At 41.1% G+C, this 26,130-nt stretch overlaps 3 protein-coding genes across 3 annotated transcripts in view; 1 reads left to right on the top strand and 2 right to left on the bottom strand.

Annotated features, from left to right (window-relative positions):
* CRLF3 (cytokine receptor like factor 3) overlaps positions 1-8,064 on the top strand; it is a gene marked incomplete at its 5' end in the record, with an annotated part of 26,944 nt that extends 18,880 nt beyond the window's left edge. Inside the window, 3 exon segments of the mRNA XM_014590108.2 lie at positions 998-1,130; positions 5,161-5,273; positions 6,632-8,064. Of these exon segments, the coding sequence (XP_014445594.1) occupies positions 998-1,130; positions 5,161-5,273; positions 6,632-6,888 (503 nt within the window).
* Positions 8,065-11,982: 3,918 nt separating this feature from the next.
* On the bottom strand, positions 11,983-13,358 carry LOC102487286 (glycine cleavage system H protein, mitochondrial-like). Its single transcript, XM_014590107.2, is given in 2 exon segments — positions 11,983-12,303; positions 12,305-13,358. Coding segments are annotated over 2 exon segments (552 nt in total). The 5' UTR covers positions 12,697-13,358; the 3' UTR covers positions 11,983-12,143.
* A 4,952-nt stretch (positions 13,359-18,310) lies between these two features.
* Positions 18,311-26,130, bottom strand: part of SUZ12 (SUZ12 polycomb repressive complex 2 subunit) — a 75,917-nt gene continuing 68,097 nt past the window's right edge. The window contains 3 exon segments of the mRNA XM_027774144.1: positions 18,311-20,241; positions 24,441-24,520; positions 24,953-25,151. Coding sequence (XP_027629945.1) covers positions 19,896-20,241; positions 24,441-24,520; positions 24,953-25,151 — 625 coding nt within the window. The 3' untranslated portion in view covers positions 18,311-19,895.

Genomic DNA, 26,130 nt, shown 5'->3' with positions numbered 1-26,130 from the left:
CCCCCCCGCCCCCAGGGGGATGGCCACATTCAGTCTCTTTTCCATTTTCCTTTTGGGGTTTTGGACACACACACACACACACACACCGGTGTGAGTTTCAAGTTGCTGGGTCCGGGACTCAAAATGTGGCCAGCCATACAGGAGGCCAGTGATGTAACCATTACTCATCTGCCGGTCCCTGTTAAGTAGTTCTTAATCAGGTTGGAATAAGTTCAGTTTTTTTTTTAAAGAGATTTTTGCTAGGGACCAGCAGTTAGCATAATGGCTATGTCGCTGGATTCCCACGTAGTCGACCACAGTTCGCACCCCAGACCCGGTGGCTTAAACTCACGCCGGGCGCATGTGCGTGCATGCCCAAGATCCCGAGAGGAGAATGGAGGAGAAGGGATTGTGGCATGGCCATCCCTTCTGGGGGATGATTTCTCGCTTTCTATCTCTCTGTCTCTCTCTGTCTGTGTGGCGAGCGCACGCGCCCTATAGCAAAAACATCTCCAAAAAAAAAAAAGAGATGTTTGCTATAGGGCGTGTGTGCTTGCTGGAGAGACAGAGGCAAAAAGTGAGAAATCACCCCCCAGGGGGGATGGCCATGCTGCAATCCCTTCTCCATTCTCCTCTCAGGACTTCGGCTCTGCACACACACGTCCCCAGCGTGATTTTCAAGCCACCAGGTCCAAGACTTGAACCATGGTTGACTAAGTGTGAGTCCAGCAACGTGTAATTATTAAGCCACCTGTTAGCCCCGGAGTGAGCTCAATTTTGCTTGAACCATGATCTCATTTGATAGGAGATAACACTTATTTGATTTTTTGTGCCAAAATCATGCAGTAATATACTAAAATTTTTAAATAATTTTTGGAACCAACCAAAAAGATTCATTGTCCTTGCCTGTGACCCCCTAAGAGTAGTCCTTTTCACTTCAAGTCTGACTTGATGTATCTGTACTGAAGATGGCCCTCAGAAGATGTCAACAGTGTTCAATATCTTTGCTTTTCTTAAGAATGGACAGCTGGCTTTGAGGGCTACAGCCTGAGCAGTCGAAGAAATATAGCACTCCGGAACGACTCGGAATCCTCAGGAGTTCTCTACTCCAGCGCTCCAACCTATTTCTGTGGACAGACATTAACGTTCAGGCAAGTAGATATCAAAGCATTGTTCATGCCTTGGGTAACGTAGTGAAGTGCGTAGAGCATGCGTGAGCTTTGAGTTCATAATATCCTGAGCCTATTCCATCGTTATGGGCAGTGTTACTTGAGGAGGTTTCTTTATATTTCTGTTTCAGTTTTCTCATCTGTATTCACAGGGATATTCTGAAGATTAACAGATTAACTGAGATAATGTGTATAAAATGCTTGACGCTAAATATGTTTACATCTCTTTTCCTCTCATTAAATAGAATATCTCTCAAAAGTCAGTCTTGGGAACCAGCAGTTAGAGTAATGGCTATGTCACTGGATTCCCACATAGTCGACCGTGGTTCGCGTCCCGGACCCAGTGGCTTAGAACTCACGCTGGGCGCGTGTGCGTGCGTGCCCAAGATCCCGAGAGGAGAATGGAGGAGAAGGGATTGCGGCGTGACCGTCCCCCCGGGGGGGTGATTTCTTGCTTTCTGTCTCTCTGTCTCTCTCTGTCTGTGGCGAGCGCACACCCCCTATAGCAAAAAAAATAACTCTCAAAAAAAAAATTAAAAAAAAAAAAAGTCAGTCTTAAAATTTCAGGGGCTGGCAGGTAGCAGGTGGTTTAGGTGGTTAGATTCCTTCATGGCTAACTTTGGTTTGAATCCTGGACCCAGTGGCTTGAGGATTGTGCCAGGCACGTGTGTGCCCATGCCCAAGATCCCAAGAAGAATATGGAGGAGAAGGAATTTCACTGTGGTCATTGCCCTGGGGAGTGATTTCTCAATTTTCCTTTCTCTGTATCTCTTTGTCTCTCATCATCTCTCATATACCCTATGGCCAAAAAATAAATAAATAAAATCAGAGGTCGGGATCAGCAGTTAGCATAATGGCTATGTCGCTGGACTCCCACGTAGTCGACCGTGGTTCACATCCCAGACCCGGTGGCTTAAAAAACTCACGCCGGGCACGTGTGCGTGTGTGCCCACGATCCCGAGAGGAGAATGGAGGAGAAGGGATTGTGGCATGGCCATCCCCCCTGGGGGGTGATTTCTTGCTTTCTGTTTCTCTATCTCTCTCTGTCTGGCAAGTGCACCTGCCTTATAGCATAAAACCTCTCCAAAAAAAAAAAATCAGAGGTCAGTAATATTTTTCTTCTTTTGTGATTCAGTAAGAGCAAATTTCTATAAGAGACAGTCTACCACAATCCCTTCTCTTCCATTTTCCTCTCGGGATCTTGGGCACACACGTACATGTGACCAGTGTGAGTTTAAGCCACCATGTAGTCGACCACTTGAATCGTGGTCGACTACATGGGAGTCCAGTGACACAGTCATTACTCCAATTGCTGGTCCCTATAGTCATATAATTATAATGTCAAATGATAACAATTTTCTGTGTGTCTAGAGCTCGAACATAAAAACAGATATGTGCTGTCATAGCTATAAATGGTTATAAATATAGACACTAGACTCAGGGTTCCTGAGTGTGAGTTCTGGTCCACCACTCATCAGCCAGGTGATCAGGGTCAGGTGTTTTTCCATTTTTAATCTTGTTTTTCCTTTTGTACTTGAATTGCCTCACCTATAAAATGAGAAGAATGATAATAGTGTCTACCTGATACATTGTGAGATTATTTATCATTTCTAGATACATAGGCACAAAACATTTTAAAAGAGTGGCAGGCATAGTGGTGCATGCGGATAGTCCCAGCTACTCAGGAGGTAGAAGCAGGAGGATCATAGTTTGAGGCCAGCCTGGACAGTACAACCAGATCCTGTCCCTGAGGAATGAATGAGCGTACTTCCTTTTGGGCAGAACCGCCATCTTCCAGTAATTAATAAAGAGGAGAGGCACCCAATATGTGTCCTCTAGGCCTTTTAGAAAACACGGAGTGGTTCCTTTGGCAACATGTATGAATCTACAAGAAAGGTGATATTGTAGACATCAGGGAATGGGTACTGTTCAAAAAGGAATGCCCCCAAATATTATGGCAAAACTGGAAGAGTCTACAGTGTTACCCAGCATGCTGTCAGCATTGTTGTAGACAAACAAGGACAAGATTCTTGCCAAGAGAATCAATGTGCATATTGAGCATTCTAAGAGCAGAGATAGCTTCCTAAAACGTGGGAAGGAAAATGACCAGAAAAAGAAAGAAGCCAAAGAGAAAGGAACCTGGTTTCAACTAAAGAGCCAGCCTGCTCCACCCAGAGAAGCACACTTTGTGAGAACCAATGGAAAGGCACCTACGCTACTAGAACCTATTCGCTATGAATTCATGGCATGATGGGTGTTAAAAACAAACTAATTGGGACCAGCAGTTAGCATAATGGCTATGTTGCTGAACTATGTGGTCGACTGCGGTTCGAGTCCCGGACCCGGTGGCTTAAACTCACACCGGGCACATGTGTGTGTGTGCCCAAGATCCCGAGAGGAGAATAGAGAAGGGATTGCATTGTGGCCATACCCCTGGGGGGTGATTTCTCTCTTTTTATCTCTTTCTCTGTCTTTCTGGCGAGTGCACGTGCCCTTCAGCAAAAAACAAATCAACAAAAAACTCTAAAAAAAAAAAAAAAAACCCTCATCTGTGGCATATAAAAATGTTTGCCTTAATTGAGTAGAATTATGTTCCCTCCCCAAAGCTAATTTTTATTGGGCTCTAATTCATTTTGTAATATCTTTATTTAAATTTAGTATTTTTTCATCTGAAAGATGTTAGGTGGTTTATACAACAAATAAAACTCAGTTGGCTAGAAAACTGTCAAAAAAAAAAAAAAGGAATGAATGAGTGTTAAAAAAAAAACAGTACCACAATATAGTGAGTGCTAAATCATTGTTAGATATTATTTAGGAGAGCACAGTTGAGACTGATAATGTTTTTATTCCCACAGGGCACAGGTGCTCACCACAGATAGAGATGGGAGAAAGTACCGCCCAGTGGGCCAGGTCACACTGCAGTCCCCTCTCCTTCATTTCTCCATCCCGTCAGGATTTGGGGCATTCATTTTCATACACCTTGGAGTGTTTTCCAAGCTGTTAGGGCCAGAATTCAAACCCTGGTTGGTCATATGGGATCCAGCTCCTTTTTTTTAATTTTCAGTTTTCCTCCAGATTTGTTAAACATAACATCTATATACAAAGTGACCTGGACCTGCTACTGTAAAACATAATCCTTTCTTCCTAGCACAGTATCTTGATAAGTCAGTCCACAGAATGTTAAAAAGCAATTTTAAAATAAATAGAAAAGTACCCAATGCATCTTAAATGAATGGCCTACCAGAAATTTCAGTCATTTTAGTAAGATAATTAGCACAGAATCCATTCCCTCTGATAAACTGCAGAACTGATAAGACGTCAAGAGGCCATTCTATGCTCTGCGACTGTAATGCTGTGTTTCTGGATCATAATGTTCCCATTATCTGATTCTAGACACACCACAGGAATATCAGTGGGGTCGGAGGTTAGCCTGGCTGCTTGCTGGGCTAAAACAGGTATCTCCCCAGCATGCTCATCCGACGGGTCCCACGGCAACCCTGATAAGTCCTTGTGAATCTGTGCACAGAACTCCAGCAATGGGTGGATTTTTCATTGTGTCCTCCAAGTGCTGCTCCAAAGTCGCCTCCATCCCAGCCATCATCCAGGATTCAGCTCCTTTAATCACTAGTTCATGTGGCTGGCCTGTGACATGGCCATTGCTATAGGGAATGCACATTCACCAGAGAGGGAGGGAGAGGGAGAGAGAGAGAGAGAGAGAGAGAAAGAGAGAAAAGAAGACAGAATGAGAAAAGAAGAAAGCACCTCCCAGGAGGGATAGTCATGCCGCAGCCCCTTTTCCATTTTTCTCTCAGGATTTTGGGCACACACATACCTCGTGTGTTCTTCAGGCTGCCAGGCCTGGGACTCAAACTATATATTCAGTCATGTGGGATCCAGCCACCCAACCACCACACTCGTGGTGGCCCCAAATTGCTAGTTTTAAGCTATTCATATCATGTTTTACCTTTATGTATTTTTTAATCATAAAATTACCTTTCTACCTCATTTATAGAGTGGAAACTGTGGGACAGCCAGACAGGAGAGACAGTCTAGGAGTCTGTGCAGAAAAACAGAATGGATATGACTCTCTCCAACGGGATCAAGCTGTGTGCATTAGTACAAATGGTAAGAGAAAGTAACTATCATTCCCATGGAAATGCATATTTTACCTTAGAAAGATAGGAGTCTGGGGCCAGCAGATGCTGTCGCAGTTATGTCGCTGCACTTTGAGTCCTGGACCGAGCGACTTGAAAATCACCCTAGGTACTTGTGTGTGCATGCCCAAGATTCCTGGAAGGAGAATGGAGGAGAAGGGATTGTGGTGTGGCCATCCCCCCTGGAGAGTGATTTCTCACTTTCCCTCTCACTGTCTTTGTTTCTATCTCTCTCTCCCTCCAGCAAGCACACGTGTCCAGGGTAAAAACCTCTTTAAAATAAAACAAAGGGACCAGCAGTTAGCGTAATGGCTATGTCGCTGGACTCCCACGTAGTCGACCATGGTTCGCGTGCCGGACCCAGTGGCTTAAACTCACACCGGGCACGTGTGCGTGCGTGCCCAAGATCCCGAGAGGAGAAGGGATTGTGGTGTGGCCATCCCCCCTGGGGGGTGATTTCTTGTTTTCTGTCTCTCTGTCTGTTTGGCTAGCGCACATGCCCTATAGCAAAAACCGCTAAAAAAATAAAACAAAAAAAAGAATGATATGAATCTGTCCTTGTACTACACATTTATAGTAACAGATGAACAAGTTTGGGTCATAATGGCATAATTGGTATGGGTATTATATACCAGGTATTGTTCTAAACACTTTATAGGAAATAATTCATTTAATCTCTCTCATAACTTTGAGATAGGGAATAGTGTTCTACCTGGTTTATAGATAATGAAAACAGGCTGAGAGTGGTTCACTAAGTGTCTCAAATTCCCAGAGCCTGGAAGTGACAGCTGAGATTTGAACCAGGCAGCTTGCCTCTGGACTATGTGTGCATAGGTTATCTAGGTTAAATATATTTATTTTGTGAATTAGGAAACTGGGGAGAAAGTTTCCTTTTCAGGTATCTTAGTTCTTTGGTGTCTTTCTTCACAGTTAACACACTGTTAAACATCACTACCAAGACACGTTAATATTTGGTGGTGTGGGGTCAAACTTTAGTGGGGAGAAGATTCTTCTTTATTTCATGAGCTGATACTGCTATTTCATAGGATGTAATTTTGTGACAGTGTCAAGCTTTTTGGATGCATTCATAATCTCTATTGACAAAGAGTAAGGCCCTGGACCAGAAGTCTAAAACATGATTAACGCTTTAACTTTTTCTCCTGCCATGAAGATGGGGGTTGGTGGTCGTAGTTAAGTGTGTCCCAATGGCATTTAAAATGTTCCCTTTATCTGAATTAGGAAATGAAGTGTTCGCAGTCTGGGTACCGTTGCGATTCTCTGACACAGTTATTGCTCACTTGTAAATGACTCTCTACGTTAACATTGTAGGTGCAGTTTTTGTGAATGGAAAAGAAATGACCAATCAGTTGCCTGCAGTTACTTCCGGATCCACTGTCACATTTGACATCGAAGCTGTGACGTTAGGAACCACCAGTAATGGTGAAGGCGGGAACTTCAAGCTCCGAGTAACTATTAGCTCAAGTAACAGAGAAGTGGTTTTTGATTGGCTGCTCGATCAGTCTTGTGGCTCTCTTTACTTCGGATGCTCATTTTTCTACCCCGGCTGGAAAGTGTTAGTGTTTTAGGTTCTCGGATGCTCGGCTTTGGTTTGCCGGATGTAGGAGGGTTGCCTTCAGCTCAGTTTAGTTGTAATTAATTAAGAGACAGTTGAATTCATCTCTTAGTTGCCCCATTGGAAATGGAAAGTGTTTACTGGATTCATTTTGTGATATTTTAGCAATAAGAGACGTGAATGTTCCTGACAAAACCATAATTTAGTCAGTTTCGTTGTTAGCATACTGTCAGTTGAAATAGCACAGCACCATAAAATTCAGAGTGCCTTTACAAGTATTAGATGTGGGAAGTGCTATACCCTTCTCCCGTACTTTTCTTAGAATTGGCTGTTAAGACAGAACAACGTAATGTAAAATTACTTTATTAATACTCTATAAACTTTTAGTGTAGAATAAGAACAGACCAGATGGAAGCCAGTGTTGTGTAAATGCATTCCCTCCTGTGCACTCCACGAGTGTGTTGACTTTGCTATTTTGTACAGATTTCTTTTTTTTTCAGCGTTGATGTAGGGTGCATGTGTTTGCCAGAGAGAGAGAGAGAGAGAGAAATCGCCCCACCTTCCCCAGGGGGATTTGGCCATGCTGCCGTTTCTCCATCCTCTTGGGATTTGGGGGCACACATGCATGTGCGCCTGCTGTGATTGTCAAGCCAGCAGATCTAGGACTTGAACTGCGAAGTTGGCCACATGGGATCTAGCTGCCTTAATCTCCACGCCTCCTGCTGGATCCATGCACAGGTATTTTTAAGCAGTGTTGACTTTTATGCTATGTTTAATAATCTTTAAGTTCCAAAAGCCTTATAATTGTTGTGTTTCTTTCTTTTTCTTGTTTTGCTGGAGGGCACGTGTGCTCATCCGAGAGACAGAGGAGAAAACGCTCCCCCATAGTGAATGGCCACACCGCAGTCCTTCTCTTTCATCTCTCCCTCCTTTCAAGTACACGTGCCTAGACTGTTTCTGAAGTCACCTTGTCCATGACTTGAACCAGGCAGTTGGTCATGTGGGATCTGACTGCTTTAACCACCATGGCCACAGAGCAAATCTAAATGTTTGTATTTTGTAGAGCTTTTTGCCTTAGGGCATATGTGCTCACTGGAGAGAGAGAGAGACAATGAGAGGGATAGTAAGAAACCACCCCCCCAAGGGGGATGGCCACACCACAACCCCTTCTCCATTCTCCTCCTGGGATCTTGGGCATGCACACACACGTGTCCAGCATGAGTTTCAGGCCACCAAGTTGGTAACTCAAACCGCGGATGGCCATGTGGGAATCCAGCAACGTAACTGCTATGCCACCTGATGGCTCAAAATTTTTGTATTTTTTAAAATGTCTGAGCAAATGTTTATAATAAGCAAGTATTATCTTTTGTTCTTTCCTTGCAATTTGATTCAAGATAGGGTAGGGAGTTTTTACAGGGTAAAACTACTTCTGGAAGTAGTGTGCACATCAGTGTTAACCATTTCACCTGTGTAAAATATGCACACACGTGAGTCCAACCTCAGTGATACACATGCTACCATTTGTAGAGTGTGAGCTGCAGTCCAGATTAGTCAGTTTGACAGATGGTCTTTCAGCAGACCAAAAAATACAGAGTAAATACTTGACCTATTTTTTTTTGAAACTTAAATTTGTGTAAAATATTTATTTGAAGGATTTAACTTAGTATGTTAAAATGTGTTACTTGCTATAATAATCTACAGATTTTTTTAATGTGAATTTTTTTGTTTTTAATTTTTACTAGTAGTGGAAAAGCGAGTCTGGTATTTTTGTAAGATAATTTATTTGGGATTCATATTCCCTGTTAGACAGTCATGACCTTGTCCCCTTGCCTTTTTATGTATGAGCAGTAAGTCGCCTTTCACTTGTTCAGTGATTGTTCCACGATGTACTTGCCTTGTCCAGCCATCTGAAACAGAATAAAAAACTACAAGTTAAATGTGTGTATTATTTTTCCTGAGAGTTGATGACTTTTACTTTCATCTTTCTTTAGAAGAGTGAAAGGGTTTCTAATGCCTCCAGCGTTTTAATTAGATATCATTGTAACTTGTGAAAGGTTCCTGGGACTTTCTTATATACTGTGCATCTGATACCAAGCTAGGAACATGTAACAAGTGTACAATAAATGTTGGATTGTGGGACCAGCAGTTAGCGTAATGGCTTTGTCGCCAGACTCCCAGATAGTCGACCATGGTTTGAGTCCCGGACCTGGTGGCTTAAACTCATGCCACATGCATGTGCGTGCGTGCCCAAGATCCCGAGAGGAGAATGGAGGAGAAGGGATTGCGGCGTGACCATCCCCCCTGGGGGTGATTTCTTGCTTTCTATCTCTGTGTCTCTCTCTGTCTCTCTGGTGAGCTCACATGCCCTATAGCAAAAATCTCTTAAAACAAACCAAAAAAAAACTCTCTTAAAAAAGAAAGAAGAGTGTCACTGAGAAAAGACTGATTAAACCTGCTCCCAAGAGCTCAGAGAGCTAAGCACTCTGGGAGCTGTTCTTACAAAGTGAGTAGAAATTTGATAATCTCAGAACTGGCATCTGAAGGAGAAGGGAAAGATCTAGAAAAGGCATGATGGAGGGAAAAAACGGGGTATGTTAGGGCAGAGGACCCAAGGTTGTGGTGGGAGTGCTTTACATTTGTATGTGTATATACGTGTATATATTAAGATTATTTTTTTGCCTTAGGGCACATGTGCTCACCAGAGAGAGAGACAGAGACAGCAAGAGGGAAAGTGAGAAATCACCCTCCCCCCCCAAGGGGGATGGCCATGTTGTAGTCCCTTCTCCTACACTACCCTCCTGGGATCATGGGCACACACACACACATGCCACCGAGTCTGGGACCCCATCTGAGGTCAGCCACAATGGAGTCCAGCTACGGAACCACTATGCCATCTACTTAACGTTTATTTCTTAGGACCAGCAGTTAGCATAATGGCTATGTCACTGGACTCCCATGTAGTCGACTGTGGTTTGAGTCCTAGACCCGGTGGCTTAAACTCATGCTGTGTGTGCCCATGATCCCAGGAGGGAAGTGTAGGAGAAGGGATTGCAGCGAGGCCATCCACCCTGGGGGTGATTTCTCACTTTCTGTTTCTCTCTTTTCTCTCTCTTTTTTTTTTCCTCTCCCCCTCTCTCCCTCTCCCTCCATCTTCCTAGTGAGCACATGTGCCCTATAGCAAAAACCTCTCAAAAAAAAAAGAGTAGCTCCTACCTCATGCTATATAGCTTCCTGCAGTGATTAGGTATTTTTAATATATTTTTTTATTTCAAGAAAAGCTGTTTTAGCTTTAATAAATCAAAAAAGTTTTAAAAATACTGAGAGCTTCGCTTAAAACTTAAAGCCAGAGGGACCAGCAGTTGGCGTAATGGCTATGTCTCTGGACTCCAACGTAGTCGACTGTGGTCCGAGTTCCGGACCCAGTGGTTTAAACTCACGCCGGGCGCGTGTGTGTGCGTGCCCAAGACCCCGAGAGGAGAATGGAGCAGAAGGGATTGCGGCATGACCATCCCCCCCCTGGGGGGTGATTTCTCGCTTTCTGTCTCTCTGTCTCTCTCTTTCTGGTGAGCACACGTGCTGCATAGCAAGCCCCCCCCCCAAAAAAAAAAAAAAAAAAAAAAAAAAAAAAAAAAAAAAATAAAACAAAGAAAACAATCATTTTTTTAAAGCCAGGAAACAGGTTAGGATTCTGTTCAAATAGTAGGTACATGAACCTATCAGCAGCTCAAGACAGGACAAAAATCCTTAAATCTGGAAAACAAAGCATAGAAGAAAATCAGTAATGTTTTAGTCAGAAGTCCTAAGATTCTATTTGACCAGTTCAGTCTCATGTACTTTATCTTCTGTTGTGGTCTGATCTTCTTGTTCAAGTTCTGGAACTTAACATTCAACTCCAGGCTTGTCCCTACCAGTAAGCTGGCGGTTTTCTTAGTTGTTACTGAACTTGATTTCTGTGTGTCTGTATTTAGTTTCCTAGCATAGCACTCGCTTGCTACTTGGGTTTCTCCTCCTTTGCCTTTTTATGCTCCTGCTGCACGCTCTCCCAGTCCCTCTGCTTGCGGGTGGCAGCAGAAAATGCGTCATCCCGGTGCCTTCCCTTAACCAAGTCCAGTCGCTAGTTGCAGGCGAGCTCACGCTGGTTCCTGCGGGTCACGGCGATGGCAGCAGCTCCAGCCTGCCTCTGTTGTGTCCCCTTGCTCTGTCCGACCCTTCTTCGTGATGCTTGAAGTTTCCTTCTTTGTTTCCTTTCTGTTTAGAGCACTTCTCAGAGCATCCTTTTAGAATGGGGGTCGTGATAAATTCTCTTAGTTTTCTTTCATCTGAGATGTCTTGATTTCCCCTTGGTTTCTGATGGACATGTTCACGGGGCATAGGTTTCTGGGCCTAAAGTTCTTTTCTTTCAATACGTGAAAAATATGGTGCCACTTCTTTCTGACTCCCATAGTTTCAGATGAGAAATCCACTGTCCTTCTATTTGCTTTTCTTTGTAGTAATGTATTATTTTGCTCTTATTGCTTTCAAGATTTTAATGGAGGAATTGAATATTTTATTATGTTTTATTTTGCTGCAAAACTGTTGCTTCAGCTGCATAAAATAGCACCAGTAAATGCAGTATATGACAAAACTAAAATAGTACTGTTCTTTAACACTATACAACAAAAACTTTTCTCCACTCCCACTTATTTCCAGTGGAGAGAAAATGAAGTCTTCTGACCCACATCCTGGGATGGTTATATACAGTGTTATGTAAGGCTTAGGCGAACAGTGTTATCACTGGTTACATCATTTCTGTAGCTAGTTTTAATCACAGATAATTTCATGAATTCTGAACACTTGTGCATAGACTAAGAATCATAGAATATTGTGAAAAAGATGCATTTTGTGCTTATTAAAAATATGATCATTACGGAACCAGCAGTTAGCATAATGGCTATGTCGCTGGACTCCCACGTAGTCGACCACGGTTCACGTCCCGGACCTGGTGGCTTAAAACTCATGCCGGGTGCGTGTGCGTGCATGCCAAGATCCCGAGAAGAGAATGGAGGAGAAGGGATTGCGGTGTGGCCATCCCCCCTGGGGGGTGATTTCTCGCTTTCTGTCTCTGTCTGTCTGGTGAGCACACCCATTCTATAGCAAAAAACTCTCAAAATATATATATATCTGATCGTTAGAAAGTTAAGGGGTTTTTCTTTCCAGTAGTGGTGTTCAGAGTAGTTTCTTTTTCCACTGGCATTGCTAAAAGTTGCGTTTTCAGTCTTCTATCAACCACTAATTTACGACAACTATGCCTGGATTAAGTTGTTTTACACTAAGGGTTCTACTTTTACTCTTCAGTAGACTTACATATTTCTCATACGCATCTTCACTCATTAGTCTATCTAGTTCTGAAGGGTAACTCAGTGTCATCTTGATCAGTCAACCATCTTCAAGATTTGTTGACAAGTCCTGGATTTTCTGCAAGAGCTTCATTAATTTCAGTTACTCCTCCTGACAGAGGAGAATAGAGTTCACTAGCAGCGATCACACTTTCTAAAGCACCAAACTCATCTTGTTTATTCAGTTTTGTCCGGACTTCAGGCAGACTACAATAAATCTCTCCCAAAGCTTCCTGTGCAAAACTGCTGATTCCCACTGTTCCAATACCGTTTTCTGTTGTTATCCACTCATGTTTCTCCGTGAATTTACACACCGACAGTAGAAGCGGTCCCGTGCGCAGCGTCTGGACAGCGCCCACCCGCAGCCGCCAGGGCCACGGCGGACGCCGAGGCCAGCACAGGCTGCAGGCCACGGTCCGCATGCTCCACGCCGCTCGCAGCACCATGTTCACCCAGCCGGAGCAGCCGCTTTCAAGATTTTTTTAAAATTTAGTTTCCTGAAGTTTAATTTTGATCTGTGGAACCAACAGATGGTGTGGAGGTTAAGGCAGGTAGATGTTTCATGACTGACTCCACGGTTCGAATCCTGGACCTTATGACTTGAAAAACAGGCCATGAGCATGTGTGTGTGTGCTCAAAATGTCGTGAGGAGAAGGGATGGTGTCATGGTCTTCTCTCTTGGAGGATAATTTCTCTCTCTTTCTCTGCTTCAGGCAAATGCATGCACCCTATAACACCCTATAACCCTATAAAAGATCTTTGTGTAGGCTTCTTTGGAGTTGTCTTATTTGGATTCTTCAGCTTCTTCTATCTGTAGGTTTGTCTCTTGCCATATTTGGAATCTCATCATGTTAATCTCATAGGTTCCTAAGGTTTTAATTTTTTTGAGGGGGGTGAAGTCTGCTTTCACAGTGTTGTTCAGTTTAGGTAATTTTATTGTTCTATCTTCCAGTTTACTGATTCTACTACCTGACACTTCCATTCTACTCTGGAGCTTACCTACTGTGTTGTGTTTTAATTTTAAAAATTTATTTATTTTAATTTTATCTATTGTTATTATTTTTTTTTAACTTGACCACAGAAAGAGAAAGAGGGAAAGTGAGGAAGTTGGGAGACAAGCACTTGGCATAATGGCTATGTCACTGGACTCCTATGTGGTCCAGTCAACCACGGATCAAGTCCCGGACCCAGTAAACTCATGCCAGGCGTGTGTGCGTGTGTGCCCAAGACCCAAGAGGAGAATGGAAAAGGGATTGTGGCGTGGCCATCCCCATGGGGGTTGATTTCTTACTTTCTGTCTCTCTCACTGTGTCTGGTGAGTGCATACACCCTATAGCCAAAAAAAAAAAAAACTCTAAAAAAAGTGAGAAAGTAAGTGCCAGGTCTGGGACTGTATTTGGCCATGTGGGAGTCCAGCACTTTAACCACCATGTCAGCTACCAGCCTCTACTGAGCTTTTTATTTTGGTATTTTGATTATTGTGTTTTTTAAGTTCTAAGATGTTAATTTGATTCTTTTTTTCTTGGAGAGGTTTTTGCTATCGGGCGCGTGCGCTTGCCAGAAAGACAGAGACAGACAGCAAGAAATCACCGCCCAGGGGGGATGGCCACGCCACTGTCCCTTCTCCTCCATTCTCCTCTTGGGATCTTGGGCACACATGCACATGCGCTTGGCATGAGTTTTAAGCCACCGAGTCTGGAATTTGAAATGTGGCTGAATGTATGGGAGTCTAACGACATAGCCATTACACCAACTGCTGGTCCCCCATTTGATTCTTTTTTTACCTATTTCTCTGCCAAGGTCATCTACTTTCCTTTTTTTTTTTTTTGGGGGGGGGGTTGCTATAGGGCATGTGCGCACACCAGAAAGACAGAAAATGAGAAATCACCCCCCAGGGGGGATGGCCATGCTGCAATCCCTTCTCCTCCATTCTCCTCTTGGGATCTTGGGCACACATGCACATGCGCTTGGCATGAGTTTTAAGCTATGGGGTCCAGGACTCAAACCATAATTGACTACATGGGAGTCCAGCAACAGCCATTATGCCAACTGCTGGACTCCTTTGTCTATTCTTTAATTGGGGTATTTTGTTATTATTGTCATTTTTTTTGTATACTCTAGGAATCACTTACTTGCCAGATGTATGGTTGCCCTTTCATTCCATTGATTATTTCCTGTGCAGTATAGATGTTTTACGGCATGGTGGCTAAGGGTGCTGGACTCCTACATGGTCGACTATAGTTTGAGTCCTGGACCTGGCAGTTAGCTTTCTCACTTTCCCTTTCTCTCACTCTCTCTCTCTGGTCAAATTTAAATTAAAAAATAAAGTTAAATAAAATAATTTTTTAAAAAATCAACCTTATAGGAAGTAGTAGTACACAGGAACATTACACTACTCAGATTTACTAAGTTCCTACTGTGTTCCAACCTGTGTGTGAGGTAGGCACTTAATTCTCCCAAGTCCTGAGAAAGATCTGTGAACTCTGTGTCTATATATATGTGTGTGCGCATACACACACTTATGTTTCTTTATTTTTAACTAGACCAGAGAGACAGGGAAAGTGAGAAAGCAAGCCACCAGGTCTGAGACTCAAAACTATGGTTGGCCATGTGGGAGTGTCCAGTGCCTTAAGTATCACGCTACCTGCTAGCAGCCCCCCACCTTGTGTATTTTCTCGGACATGTTTTACAACCTAAGCAAATACAGGCTATCCTTTAGTAGTAGTATTATTTGGAGCAGTTTCTGCTATAGGGTGCATACAGACAGAGACAGAGGGAAAGTGAGAAATCACCCCCCAGAGGGATGGCCACACCGCAATCCCTTCTCATCCATTCTCTTGGGATCTTGGGCATGCACACGCACACACACCTGTTGAGTTTAAGCCACTGAGTCAGACTTGAACCACAGTTGACTACATGGGAGTCCAGTGACGTTGCCATTATTTTAAGTTGACCAGAGAGAGGGAAGGAAAGTGAGAAAGCAAGCTGCCAAGTCTGAGACTTGAACTGTAGTCAGCCATGTGGGAGTCCAGCCGCCCTAACCTTTATGCCACCCGCCAGACCCAATTTTTTTTTTTTTGAGAGAATTTTGCAGGACCAGCAGTTAGTGTAATGGCTGTCACTGGACTCCCATGTAGTCAACCGCAGTTCGAGTCCCGGACCTAGTGGCTTAAACTCAGGCCAGGCACATGTGCGTGCATGCCTAAGATCCCGAGAGGAGAATGGAGAAGGGATTGCTGCGTGGCCATCCCCCTGGGGGATGATTTCTTACTTTCTGTCTCTCTGTTGAGCACACACCCCCTATAGTAAAAGCTTCTCAAAAAAAAAAAAAAAAAATTGTTTTTTGCTGTAAGGGCCTGTGTGCTCGCCAGATTGAAAGCAAAAAATCACCCCCCAGGGTGATTTCTCTCAGGATTTGGGGCACACATGCTCAGCCTTAAAGAATAAAAAAGTACTTTTATCCATTTTTCCCCCATTATTTTTAATCCAGTTAGAGAGGAAAAGTGAGAAAGCAAGCTGCTCAGTTTGAGTCCCAGCCCCCATAGCCTTTGAAACTCATGCCAGGCCTGTGTGTGTGCATCCTCAAAATCCCAAAAGGAGAATGGAAGAGAGGGTCTGGCATGGCCATCTCCCCAGGGGGTGAGTTGTCTCTTTCTCTCTAGCAAGTGTATGAACCTTATAGCAAAAATCTCTTAAAAGAAAAAAGTATCACACTGCTCTCTCTAGAGGTTTTAGTTTTTAAGGTTGTTGGTGAAGTCATGAGGTATTTTTCTGTTTTTCTATAAGGTGTCATGATTTTCCTGACGACCCAATATTTTCCTGTTTTTTTTGTCTTGAGCACCTGCCTATTTCTTGCCAGTAGTGTTATTTTGCGAATTTCCAGCTTTCTCAAGCTGAATCCATCTGTTTTTAAGCCACCCCCTTCCTGCTTTTTCCAGTAACTTGTATCTGATCTCCTGTCTCTTCCTCTCCACGGTCATGTCCAGCCTTCCTATCCACCCTCCCCAAAATTGTTGCTTCTCTCCATGTTGCTGTCCCCATCTTTGATACACCTTTCATGATAAACTCTCCCAAGTTGTTTTCCATGTACTAAACACTCATTTAACCTCCATTACTTAAGTCCCTTTAAATTGCCATCTTGTTTCATAGAACTGCTGCTTCCTCTAGACTTCGTCACTGTGCTACTAAATAGTTCGTTTTTGACAGAGAGGGCAGGCACTGCTCACTGGAGAGGGAGAGGGGGAAAGCACCTCTCCAGCGGGGCATGGCTACAACAGTCCCTATTCAGATTCTCCATCATGTTGGGCACACATGCACATGTGCCCACTGTGTTTCTCAAGGCACCCAGACCAGGATTCAAACCATTCAGTCATTCATATAGGATCTGGCTCCTATAAGCACTAGGTCGCAGGGCTGACCCCATTTTCATTCCTTTATACTGCAACATCATTTCAACAGTTACCTCTTGGGCACAACTCAGTACGTGTTCTGTTTGTTGGGATATTTCATCTGAATTAGTGCAATAGAATACCAATTCTCTCTACATGGAGTTTTTCACTCAGTTTTTTCTTACTGCCATGGCTCTCCTAAAATAAATTGGATTGTGTCACGTCTGCAGTAAGTCTCCATATACTTGTTACCTCGAACGCAAACCCTTACCTCACCAGACATCTGAATACTAACTAAGACTATTAGTTCTAAGGTAAGGCTGACAGCAGTTTAATGAAAAAGCAGCAAGTGCTTAAAAGAAATGCATAGTATGTTTGTAAGCATAGGGGAACCTTCACCTCAAATACCTAGCAACGTGTATGGGCAACTATCACAGAAGTATAAACTGAGAACTGCTGAATTGCTACCTTTTCTCCTTGACATCTTGAGTTAATCTCAACTACTATCCTCTTACACAATGTAAAAAGTCTTATTAGAATATATTATTTTTTAAAATTATTTTTTTGTTCAATTTGGCCAGAGAGAAAGCAAGCTACCAGGTCTGGGACTCGAACCACAGTTGGCCATATGGGAGTCTAGCACCTTAACCACATGCCACCTGCTAGCCCCAGAATGTATTATTTTACTTCATCATTGTTCATTTGTACCTTGTTCCACTCTGTGGGGATACAATGCCCATAGAAGTTTTTGAAGGTCAAGATTTATATTTGAGGGGGCCAGCAGATAGCACGGTGGTTGTAGCATTGAATCCCATATGGCTAACTGCAGTTCAAGTCCCAGACCTGAGGGAAGGGCTGTTTGGTTGACTGTTACTACTCTGAACTTAAAAATATTTATATACTGCCATAAATGACATAGCATACTAGTTATAAGTGATGTTACTAGAACTGAAAGGAAGATTTAACATTAATTTTTTCATCTTCTAAAAAATTAATGTAATCTTACTGTCATTATTTTTACTTTTTTAAAGTCGACCAGAGACAGACAGAAGGAAAGTGAGAGAGCCAGGTGCCAGGTTCAGGACTTGAACCATGGTCACCCATGTGGGAGTCCAGCCACCTTAACCACCACGCCACCTGCCAGCCCCACTTACTTCATCCTCTTTGACCCATCTACAGAGGTTGATGTACTTTTTCTGGATCCCTAATGTGCAATCTAAGCCTGTTACATTCGTGCATTAACAATTCATAGTAATAAAAAACAAAAGAATACAGCTTTTATATTATTGAACTTTATGTACAAAATCATTTGATTTCAAATAAACATTTAATGTAAAAACAAACGTTCTTTTAAACTGAATTTTTTTTTACATCTACTGTACCATTCAAATGCGTTATCATCTTACATGATTTCTTCAAAATCTTGTTATCAAGGGTACACATAGAAAAGCATTTTTTTTTATAAATAGAAACAAAGGGATTTTTTCAGCTTTTATTATAAGATGACATAAAAAGTTTACTCAACAGAAGTAATTTCATTACTATTTGGGGGAGGGGTTCACCAACTTTTTGTGCAAACAATGCTAGCCTTCTTTTAAGCATTAAGAGCATAACTGCTTAAGAAATGACATAAGCAATAATCCTACACCTACATCTCCCCTAAAATAATCTATTTTTTTTTTTTTACATATGTGCACAGCTTTAGCAAATTAAAGCCCGAGAGAAATGCTTGAGATCCACTATCCAGAGGCATAACCAGAGTTTACTGGAACTCATCATTTGGAGAGCTTACCAATCAAGGAGTCTGTAATGAAAGCTGCAGTTTCCCTCTTTCCTATTTTTTTTTTTTAACACAAAAATCAATGACTAAGAACTTAATACTGGATGACAAATCACATCCACACTATTAGTTAAATAGCCTCACAATTAAACACATCTTAAAGACCAATCAAATCAGTATTTACATTTTATAAATTTCTGAAGACACCATTAGAAAGCTTATATATCCCTCCTGAAACAAAATAGGGAACTGCATCTTATGGTGGTGGAATGAAATTAAAAAATTAAAAATACCTGTATTTACAGCAGCATTGATCCTTTATAAATAAAGAATATGAAAATGCAATATCTTTAAGGATAATAGAAAATTGAGGTGATGTTACTCAACCACAGTGCTTGGAGTTGGAATAAAAACCTATTGGTGCTTGTTAATGTGCCAGTAGTGAAACCACTTTCTGTTGGAGAAAATCCAACTGCAAATATGTGCATACAACACATATAACACAGGGAAAATTGCTCAAAACAATTCAAGTCAGCTTATCTGCATTGGATATTCTAATCATGAACTACATTACAAAGACATCCTTGCAAAGAAAGAAAAAAAGGTGTATTTTCTGGTTTGTTTTTATAGAACACCTCCCTCCACCTTGAAAGTCGCATCTTAAAAATCTCAAACTCATTCTTCCCTTGGTTTATAATGAAAAGATGTGAACATCTGAATTTTCCAAGTGATTACCTAATTGAAAGAGAAAAACCCAAAACAGCAAAATGTTCAAGTTTAAAAAAATATATACTGGGTGAGCAATGAACTAAAATTATTCAAATAAAAATAAACAAGTTGATAACCTTATAATCCAACATGACATTTCACCGTCGGCAATGTGAAAAATTAACATCTTCTCAAACAGGCCTAAGATGAAGAAGTGCTATTTTAAAATTGTAAAATGAACTTACGTAAAATATATTACGTAATTGTAATTTTTCATTCCAAATTGACAAATGATTTCAAAATCAAGGATCAAGGTTTGATTGCAAAGAGTTAATGTAACATAATTTCATAAAAATCTTAAATTTCTGGAAAAAAAAGTCACATTCTAATTTTTCCTTGCCAAGAAAATGTCCCACAATTACAAATAGAAAAACAGCCAGTTATGAATGCAAAAAAATTATAATTTAAGTATATGAAATAATTTCTAGATTCCAATTTGATATAATTGAAGTTAAAAAAAAAAAAGGATTGCCTTTCATGCTCAATCCAGAGAATATTTTAATGATGTCAATAAAACTGATATACACTGTAATGCTGTATATATAATAAAGTGAAGTAGAACCCTGATACAAATATCCTTGTTGAAATCATTTACTTCATCTGACAGTGCCTGTTTGGAACCTATGATTAAAAACAAAAACACAGCTCTTCCTAAAGGCTGAATTCCCTAGAATGCAATTTAGTGTCCATAACATGGGGTTAGATGTTTTCAGAGTTTTTGTTTTTTGCTCTGTTTTGAAACCCCTGAGACACTATCTGTTTCCAAAGCTTTCTCCTTTGAGATAATTTCACTAAATCCATTTGCAGTCCCATTTTGTTCTTCAGTTATTTCTTCATTTGCAGGGGAAGCAGATTCTCCTTTTTCTAATTTTTGTTGCATTTCACGGAGCTTGGTAACAGCTTTATCTATTGACATTATGCTAATAAGATTAAAGTCATGCATGCTGACTAGATGAAGCATGAAGTTTCGACATAAATTCTTCTTAATTATTTTTTGTCCATAATTTTCTACAAACAGCATACAGGCATGATTCATTTGATTGTCAGCAATAAACCTATTTAATAATAAAAACAAAGCATCAATAGTGATACAAAGCATTATGTAAAATGTAATAGTGTTAACTTATAAAACAGCAAGGCGATATATTCGAATCCGACAAATCATAATTCAGTCAAACCATACTGAGTCGAGATTCAATTACCTGAGTGAGCTTACCTTTTAGGTTTTGCCATAGGGCACATACAATTGCTAGCGAGAAATGGAGTGAGAAATCACTCCCCAACGAGATGGCAATGCCACAGTCCTTTCTCCTCTATTCTCCTGAGATTTGGGGCACACATGCACATGTGCCTGGCATGATTTTCAAGCTACAGGTCCAGGGACTGAACCATGTCTGGCAGTGTACAGGAATCTAGCGCCTTAATCAGCTTGCCACTTACTGACCCTATGAGCTCACCATTTTAGAAATCTAGGTTTTCCTAAGAAAATCACATATGGCAGTCTTAAAAGTGTAAAGTTTTTGACAGCACCGCTTTCACTAGCTCTACACTAACAACTCCCCTTTATTCTCTGTCTTGACATACTTTCCTGTGACACAAGCAGTAGTCTTCTACCTTTTCAGAGTTCATTTTTTTCAGTAAACCTCTAAAAAAATGAAGGTGTCACAAATGGCAAGTGTGCTCTGTAATTTATTACAAAGTAGAGTGCATAGAGAACTTTGAGAGAATCAAATGAAACCAAACAGAATAACTATTCAGTTATCCACTAAAACTGAGACCCCAAAATGAGAGTCCACTAAGGCCCATCTGTAGATGATTAATTTTGCCATAGGGTACGTGTGCTTGTCAGAGAGACGGAGCGAGGGTGGGGTTGTATGTGAGAAATCACTTCCCAGAGGGCCATGGGCATGCCACAGTCCCTTCTCCTCCAGTGTGCTCTTAGGATTTTGGACACAGACACACACATGTCCAGCATGATTTTCAAGCGGCTGGTCCTCAGTCACCCATGTGAGATCTGGCTACCTTAACTCCCAAACTACAGGGGTTACCCATGCCTCAGATATTTAAGAAATCAAATTATTTACTCAAGGACTTGCCACTATATAATGAACCCCAATGGTTTCAACACTAACAGATTTGAATCAAGAAACCTGAAGTGGAGGGACCAGTCAGTGGTGAAGTAATGTAACTGGACCCACGTGAGAAGGTCCCAGGAATCTCCTTGAGAAAGCTAGCTAGAAGCATGTACATGCCTATGATTTGGGCGGGCTAACACTGGGTGTTGATCAAAACATGAAGACCCTGTTGGGGATGCCTGCTTCTTTCTCTCATGGAAAAAATAAAAATAAATTGAATGTGGGGCCAGCAGGTGGTGATCAAGGTGCTGGATCCTACAGAGCTGACTAAGGTTTGAATCCCAGACCCAGTGGCTTAAAAATAACACTGGGCACATGTACATGCTTGCCCAAAATCCTAAGAGAATGGAGAAAAGGGACTGTGTTGCGGTCATTCCTGGGGGAGGGGCAGGACGACCCACTTTTCCCTATTTCTCTCCAGTGAGCACAAGCACCCTACAGCTAAAAGCTAAAAAAAAGAGAAATGGAATGAAACTGAATAAAATAATTTGACTAAAATTTTATACTGCACCTCTATATCAAGAAAAAAGGAAAAACCAGGGTCTAGCAGGTGGTGTGGTGGTGAGGGCACTGAACTCCTACTCAACTGCAGTTTGAGTTCCAAACCTGGTAACTTGAGAATTACACTAGGGGCATGTGTGCCTGTGTGCCCCAAATCCCAGAATGGAGAAGAGTCTGTGGTGCAGCTGTCCCCTGAAGGAGATGATTTCTCATTTTCCCTCTGTCCCTGTTTGTCTCCTCAGAGAGGGATCACGCCCTTATGACAAAAACCTTTCGGGAAAAAAAAAAAAAAAAGAACTTATTTGACCTAACCCTCCACATACATGCTTTAGTTATAACTGAGGTTAAAAGAATAGAATATGAGCAATGCAAACTCTATCTGCAAAAGGCCAAAATATATATTTCAGGCTTTGCAAGCCATATATGACATCTGTCTTCTTTTATTCTACAATCGGCTAAAAATGTAAAGACTATTCATAGCTGAAGGGCATAGCAAGCTAAATATCCCTTATCCAAATTACATGAAACCAGAAGTGATTCAGATTTTGGGGGTTTTGAATACTTGCATAGACCTAAGACATCCTGTGGACAGGACCCAAGTGTAAACAGAATTCATATAAACCTTGTACACACAGTGATAGTATATGCATACACATTTACTAGTGAGAGAGAAAGGGTTTGGTCTGGTTGCTTCACAATCCCCTTCCCTTCAGTCTTCCAGCCAATCAGATCTTGAGCACTCCTGTACATACCCAGTGTGTTTTAGGCTATCCCCAAGTGAAGATTCAAACAGTTGTTTTGTGGGGTCTTGGTTCTCTCCAGTAAGGCTTAACTATGGTGCCATGAAGCTGGCTTAGCCTCCGGTTATTTTTATACAATACTTTTGTACTATATTTTGACTTTGACTCTGACACATGAAGTACACATGAAGTGAGGTGTAGAATTCTCAGCTTGTGATGTCAGATGTCAGCATTCACAGTTCAGATTTTGGAACATTTTAGGGATGTTCAAGCTGTAAAAAAACAGGCTACAGACCACACACACCTAGCCCATCTGCACTAGAACTTACATACCAACTCCTCTCCACTACTGAAGTGAAAAGAAACAAATGTGTATTCTCTTACTTATTTCCCATAATCTATAAATGAAAAAAAATATTTGGGATGTCTATACTATAGGAAAAGCCTTAAATGTAAGTTTACTAATAAAGATAGAAAAGAAATGTATGTATAAAGATGGGTAAATAGTTCATACAGAGAAGGGAGCCATATCTGAAGGAAAAAACAATGGTTGAGAATATACCTTTAGTCACAAACAAGAATTATTCTACCTTAACCTCTTTGAAATGGTAACCAACACAAATCTCGGAAAAACTGTATGCTTTATTCTGAACACTTAAGTAATTTAAAAAAAACTGTGCTAACTGGTAAATAACTTTTAGGATTTCCAAGCATGTAGGACATGGCATATTATTCTGTATCCCAATGAAAAGAATAACAATTTTGTCATTAGGAAAAAGAATAGAGTCAACTAGTGGCATGGAAATTAAGGCAGCTGGATCTCACAAGGCCAAGTGTACAGTTCAAGTCCCAGACATCACAGCTTGAAAAAACTCCAGGCATGGGTGTTTGTGTGCCCAACATATCCCAAAAACAGAAATGGAGGAGAGGTAACTGTGTGGTGACTATCCCCTATGAAAGGTGACTTCTCACTTCCCATCCTTCTCTTTCTGTCTCTCTCCAGCAAGTATATGTGCCCCCTGGCAAATTTTTTAAAAAGTATATCTTACAAGCTTTTAGAGAGTATTCTGCCTGTAAGAGTTAAATTTAAATGATGGTAACCCTGAAGCATATAATATATATATATCTATATATATCTATATATAGATATATATAGATATACACACACACACACACACACACACATACACATATATATTTTAAATATATATATACATTTTTTCTTAAAGAGAGATTTTTGCTACAGGTACATGTGCTCACAGGTGAGACAGACACAAAGTGGAAAAACATCCCTCGGGGGGATGGCCGCACTGTAATTCCTTCTCCTCCATTCTCCTCTTGGGATGTTGGTCACACATGCCTGGCATGAGTTTTAAGCTGCTGGTTGGGACTTGACCCACAGTCGACTATATGGGAGTAAAGCAACATAACCAATATGCCATCTGCTGGTCCCAGTCATTTATACTTTTTTCATCGAGTTTTTTTTTTTTTTTTTTTTAAGAGGTTTTTGCCTTAGGGTTTGAGTGCTCGCCAGAGAGAGACAGACAGGCAGACACAGTAAGAAGGAGAGTGAGAAATCAACCCCCTGAAGGGATGTCCACACCATAATCCCTTCTCCATTCTCCTTCCAGGATCTTGGGCACAAATCTACCCAGCATCATTTTCAAGCCACTGGGTCCAGGACTCAAACTACAGTCGGCCATGTGGGAGTCTGGCAACAAAAATGCGATACCATCTGCTGGTCCTATACATCAAATTTTTTTTTTAAAGACAATTCTATGAGTAGATGAACAATTCTAACACAGGTAGATTTATGAAATGTGAAACAGCAACAAGAGCATGAAAAATAATGGAGTATTTAATTTAGAAACACCCTACCCATGCTTCATGACATGGAGATTCCATAGTTTCATTACTTCTTTCTCTCCTTCATTAACATCAGAAAATTCTTCAATTTGCTATTAAAAAAAAGAAAGAAAAAATATATCTAATGTAGAATAAAAATTTTTGGTATTCCTAGGAAAATAGTAAGAATATTAAAAAATGAAATATTTTGGAACAAAAAAATACCTTATTTGTCCAGAGTGGCAACATTTAAAATCAAATTCTATTTTGGTTGTTAATTTTAAAAGTGAAATGCTAAGTCATGATAGTTACTTATAAATATACAAATGAAAACATGTAATACAAACTCACTCACGTGAAGGTCTATTTCCTTTACTTGTCAACTTTTTAAAATTGATACAATTATAGAAACTGTACTCCTGAATTCATTAATTTATTAAAAAAACACTAAGTGAAAATCTAGTTCATATTTAACAATAAAAAAATTTATTTAAACACAAAATTCTAAGATTACTACCAATAACGAAAATGATAACAATAATTACCGTAATGGTTTTTTCTCTTAGCCATTCAGGATCTTTCTCATCTTCACTATCTACTTCCATTTCTTGTGGACGGAGAGGTAAACAGGTATCACTATGGAAATACAGACGATTGTGGCCACTGCTGTAAGTTCGTTGCTGTTCCACTTCTCCATCTTCAGATTCGAGAAATTCAGACATGCTTGCTTTTGTTCGTTTTGGCCTAATGAAAAAAAAAAGAGATAAATGCTGATGAGATATGGCATCTGCATCGACTTCATCTAACTACAGGACTAACTTGAAGACCTCTAATAAACTGTAGTGTTACCATTTTATAACCACAAAATATCCGTATTTGAGAAAACTCTCCCTACCCTAAAAAACGTTCTTTTTATAAATAATGTGAAACAGACCTACTACAAACCAATTAAACATGAAAGTTTTAAACTTAAATCTTTCTCAGTGTGAAAAATAAACCAAGAAAAAGAGAAACACGTTTAAAGAGAAAACGAAACTCAGTCCTACTTAGAGTATATGGAGAGAAAAACATGACATGTCACTAGGGCTGGCCTTGTGATTAAGAGAGACAGATCTCATATGGCTGACTGTCCCACATGGCAGAGTGGGTGGTTCAAACCCTAGCCTTGGTAGTTTGAAATGCACACTAGATACTTGCGCAAACATGCCCCAAATCCTGACAGGATGGAGAAATAGAGGAGGGACAGCAGTATGGCCAAGCCCCACTGAGGGGATGCTTTCTCCTTTTCCATCTGTCTCTCTCCGGTGAGCTCACGCACTCTTTGGCAAATTGGGAAAGAAATAGGTATGTCACTGATAATTCAATATATACTTACAAGAAAACAATCAAACAAAAAAAACTCTAATTGGATATGTACAGTATACAATATTCAAGATTGAAGACAATGAACATGTCCATATCTTTGATTTGATTATTGTACACTATATGCATGCTTTGAAAAACCACACTGGGGCCTGCCAGTGGCATGGTGGTTAAAGGTGGCTAGAGCCCACATGGCTGACTGAGCAGTTTGAGTGGCTTGGAAAACATGCCAGGTATGTATCCATGTGTGCCCCAAATTCCGAGAGATAATGGAGGAGAAGGAATTACAGTGTGGCTATCCCATCTGGGTGGATGATTTCTCACTTCCTCAACCCCCTCCTCTCTCCAGCAAGCTTACACA

This window comes from Tupaia chinensis, unplaced genomic scaffold, assembly GCF_000334495.1.
Source record: "Tupaia chinensis unplaced genomic scaffold, TupChi_1.0 Scaffold000407_1, whole genome shotgun sequence".
Lineage (NCBI taxonomy): Eukaryota > Metazoa > Chordata > Mammalia > Scandentia > Tupaiidae > Tupaia > Tupaia belangeri.
Note: the sequence above shows the minus strand (reverse complement) of the source record. Positions and strands in the feature narration are given on the sequence as shown.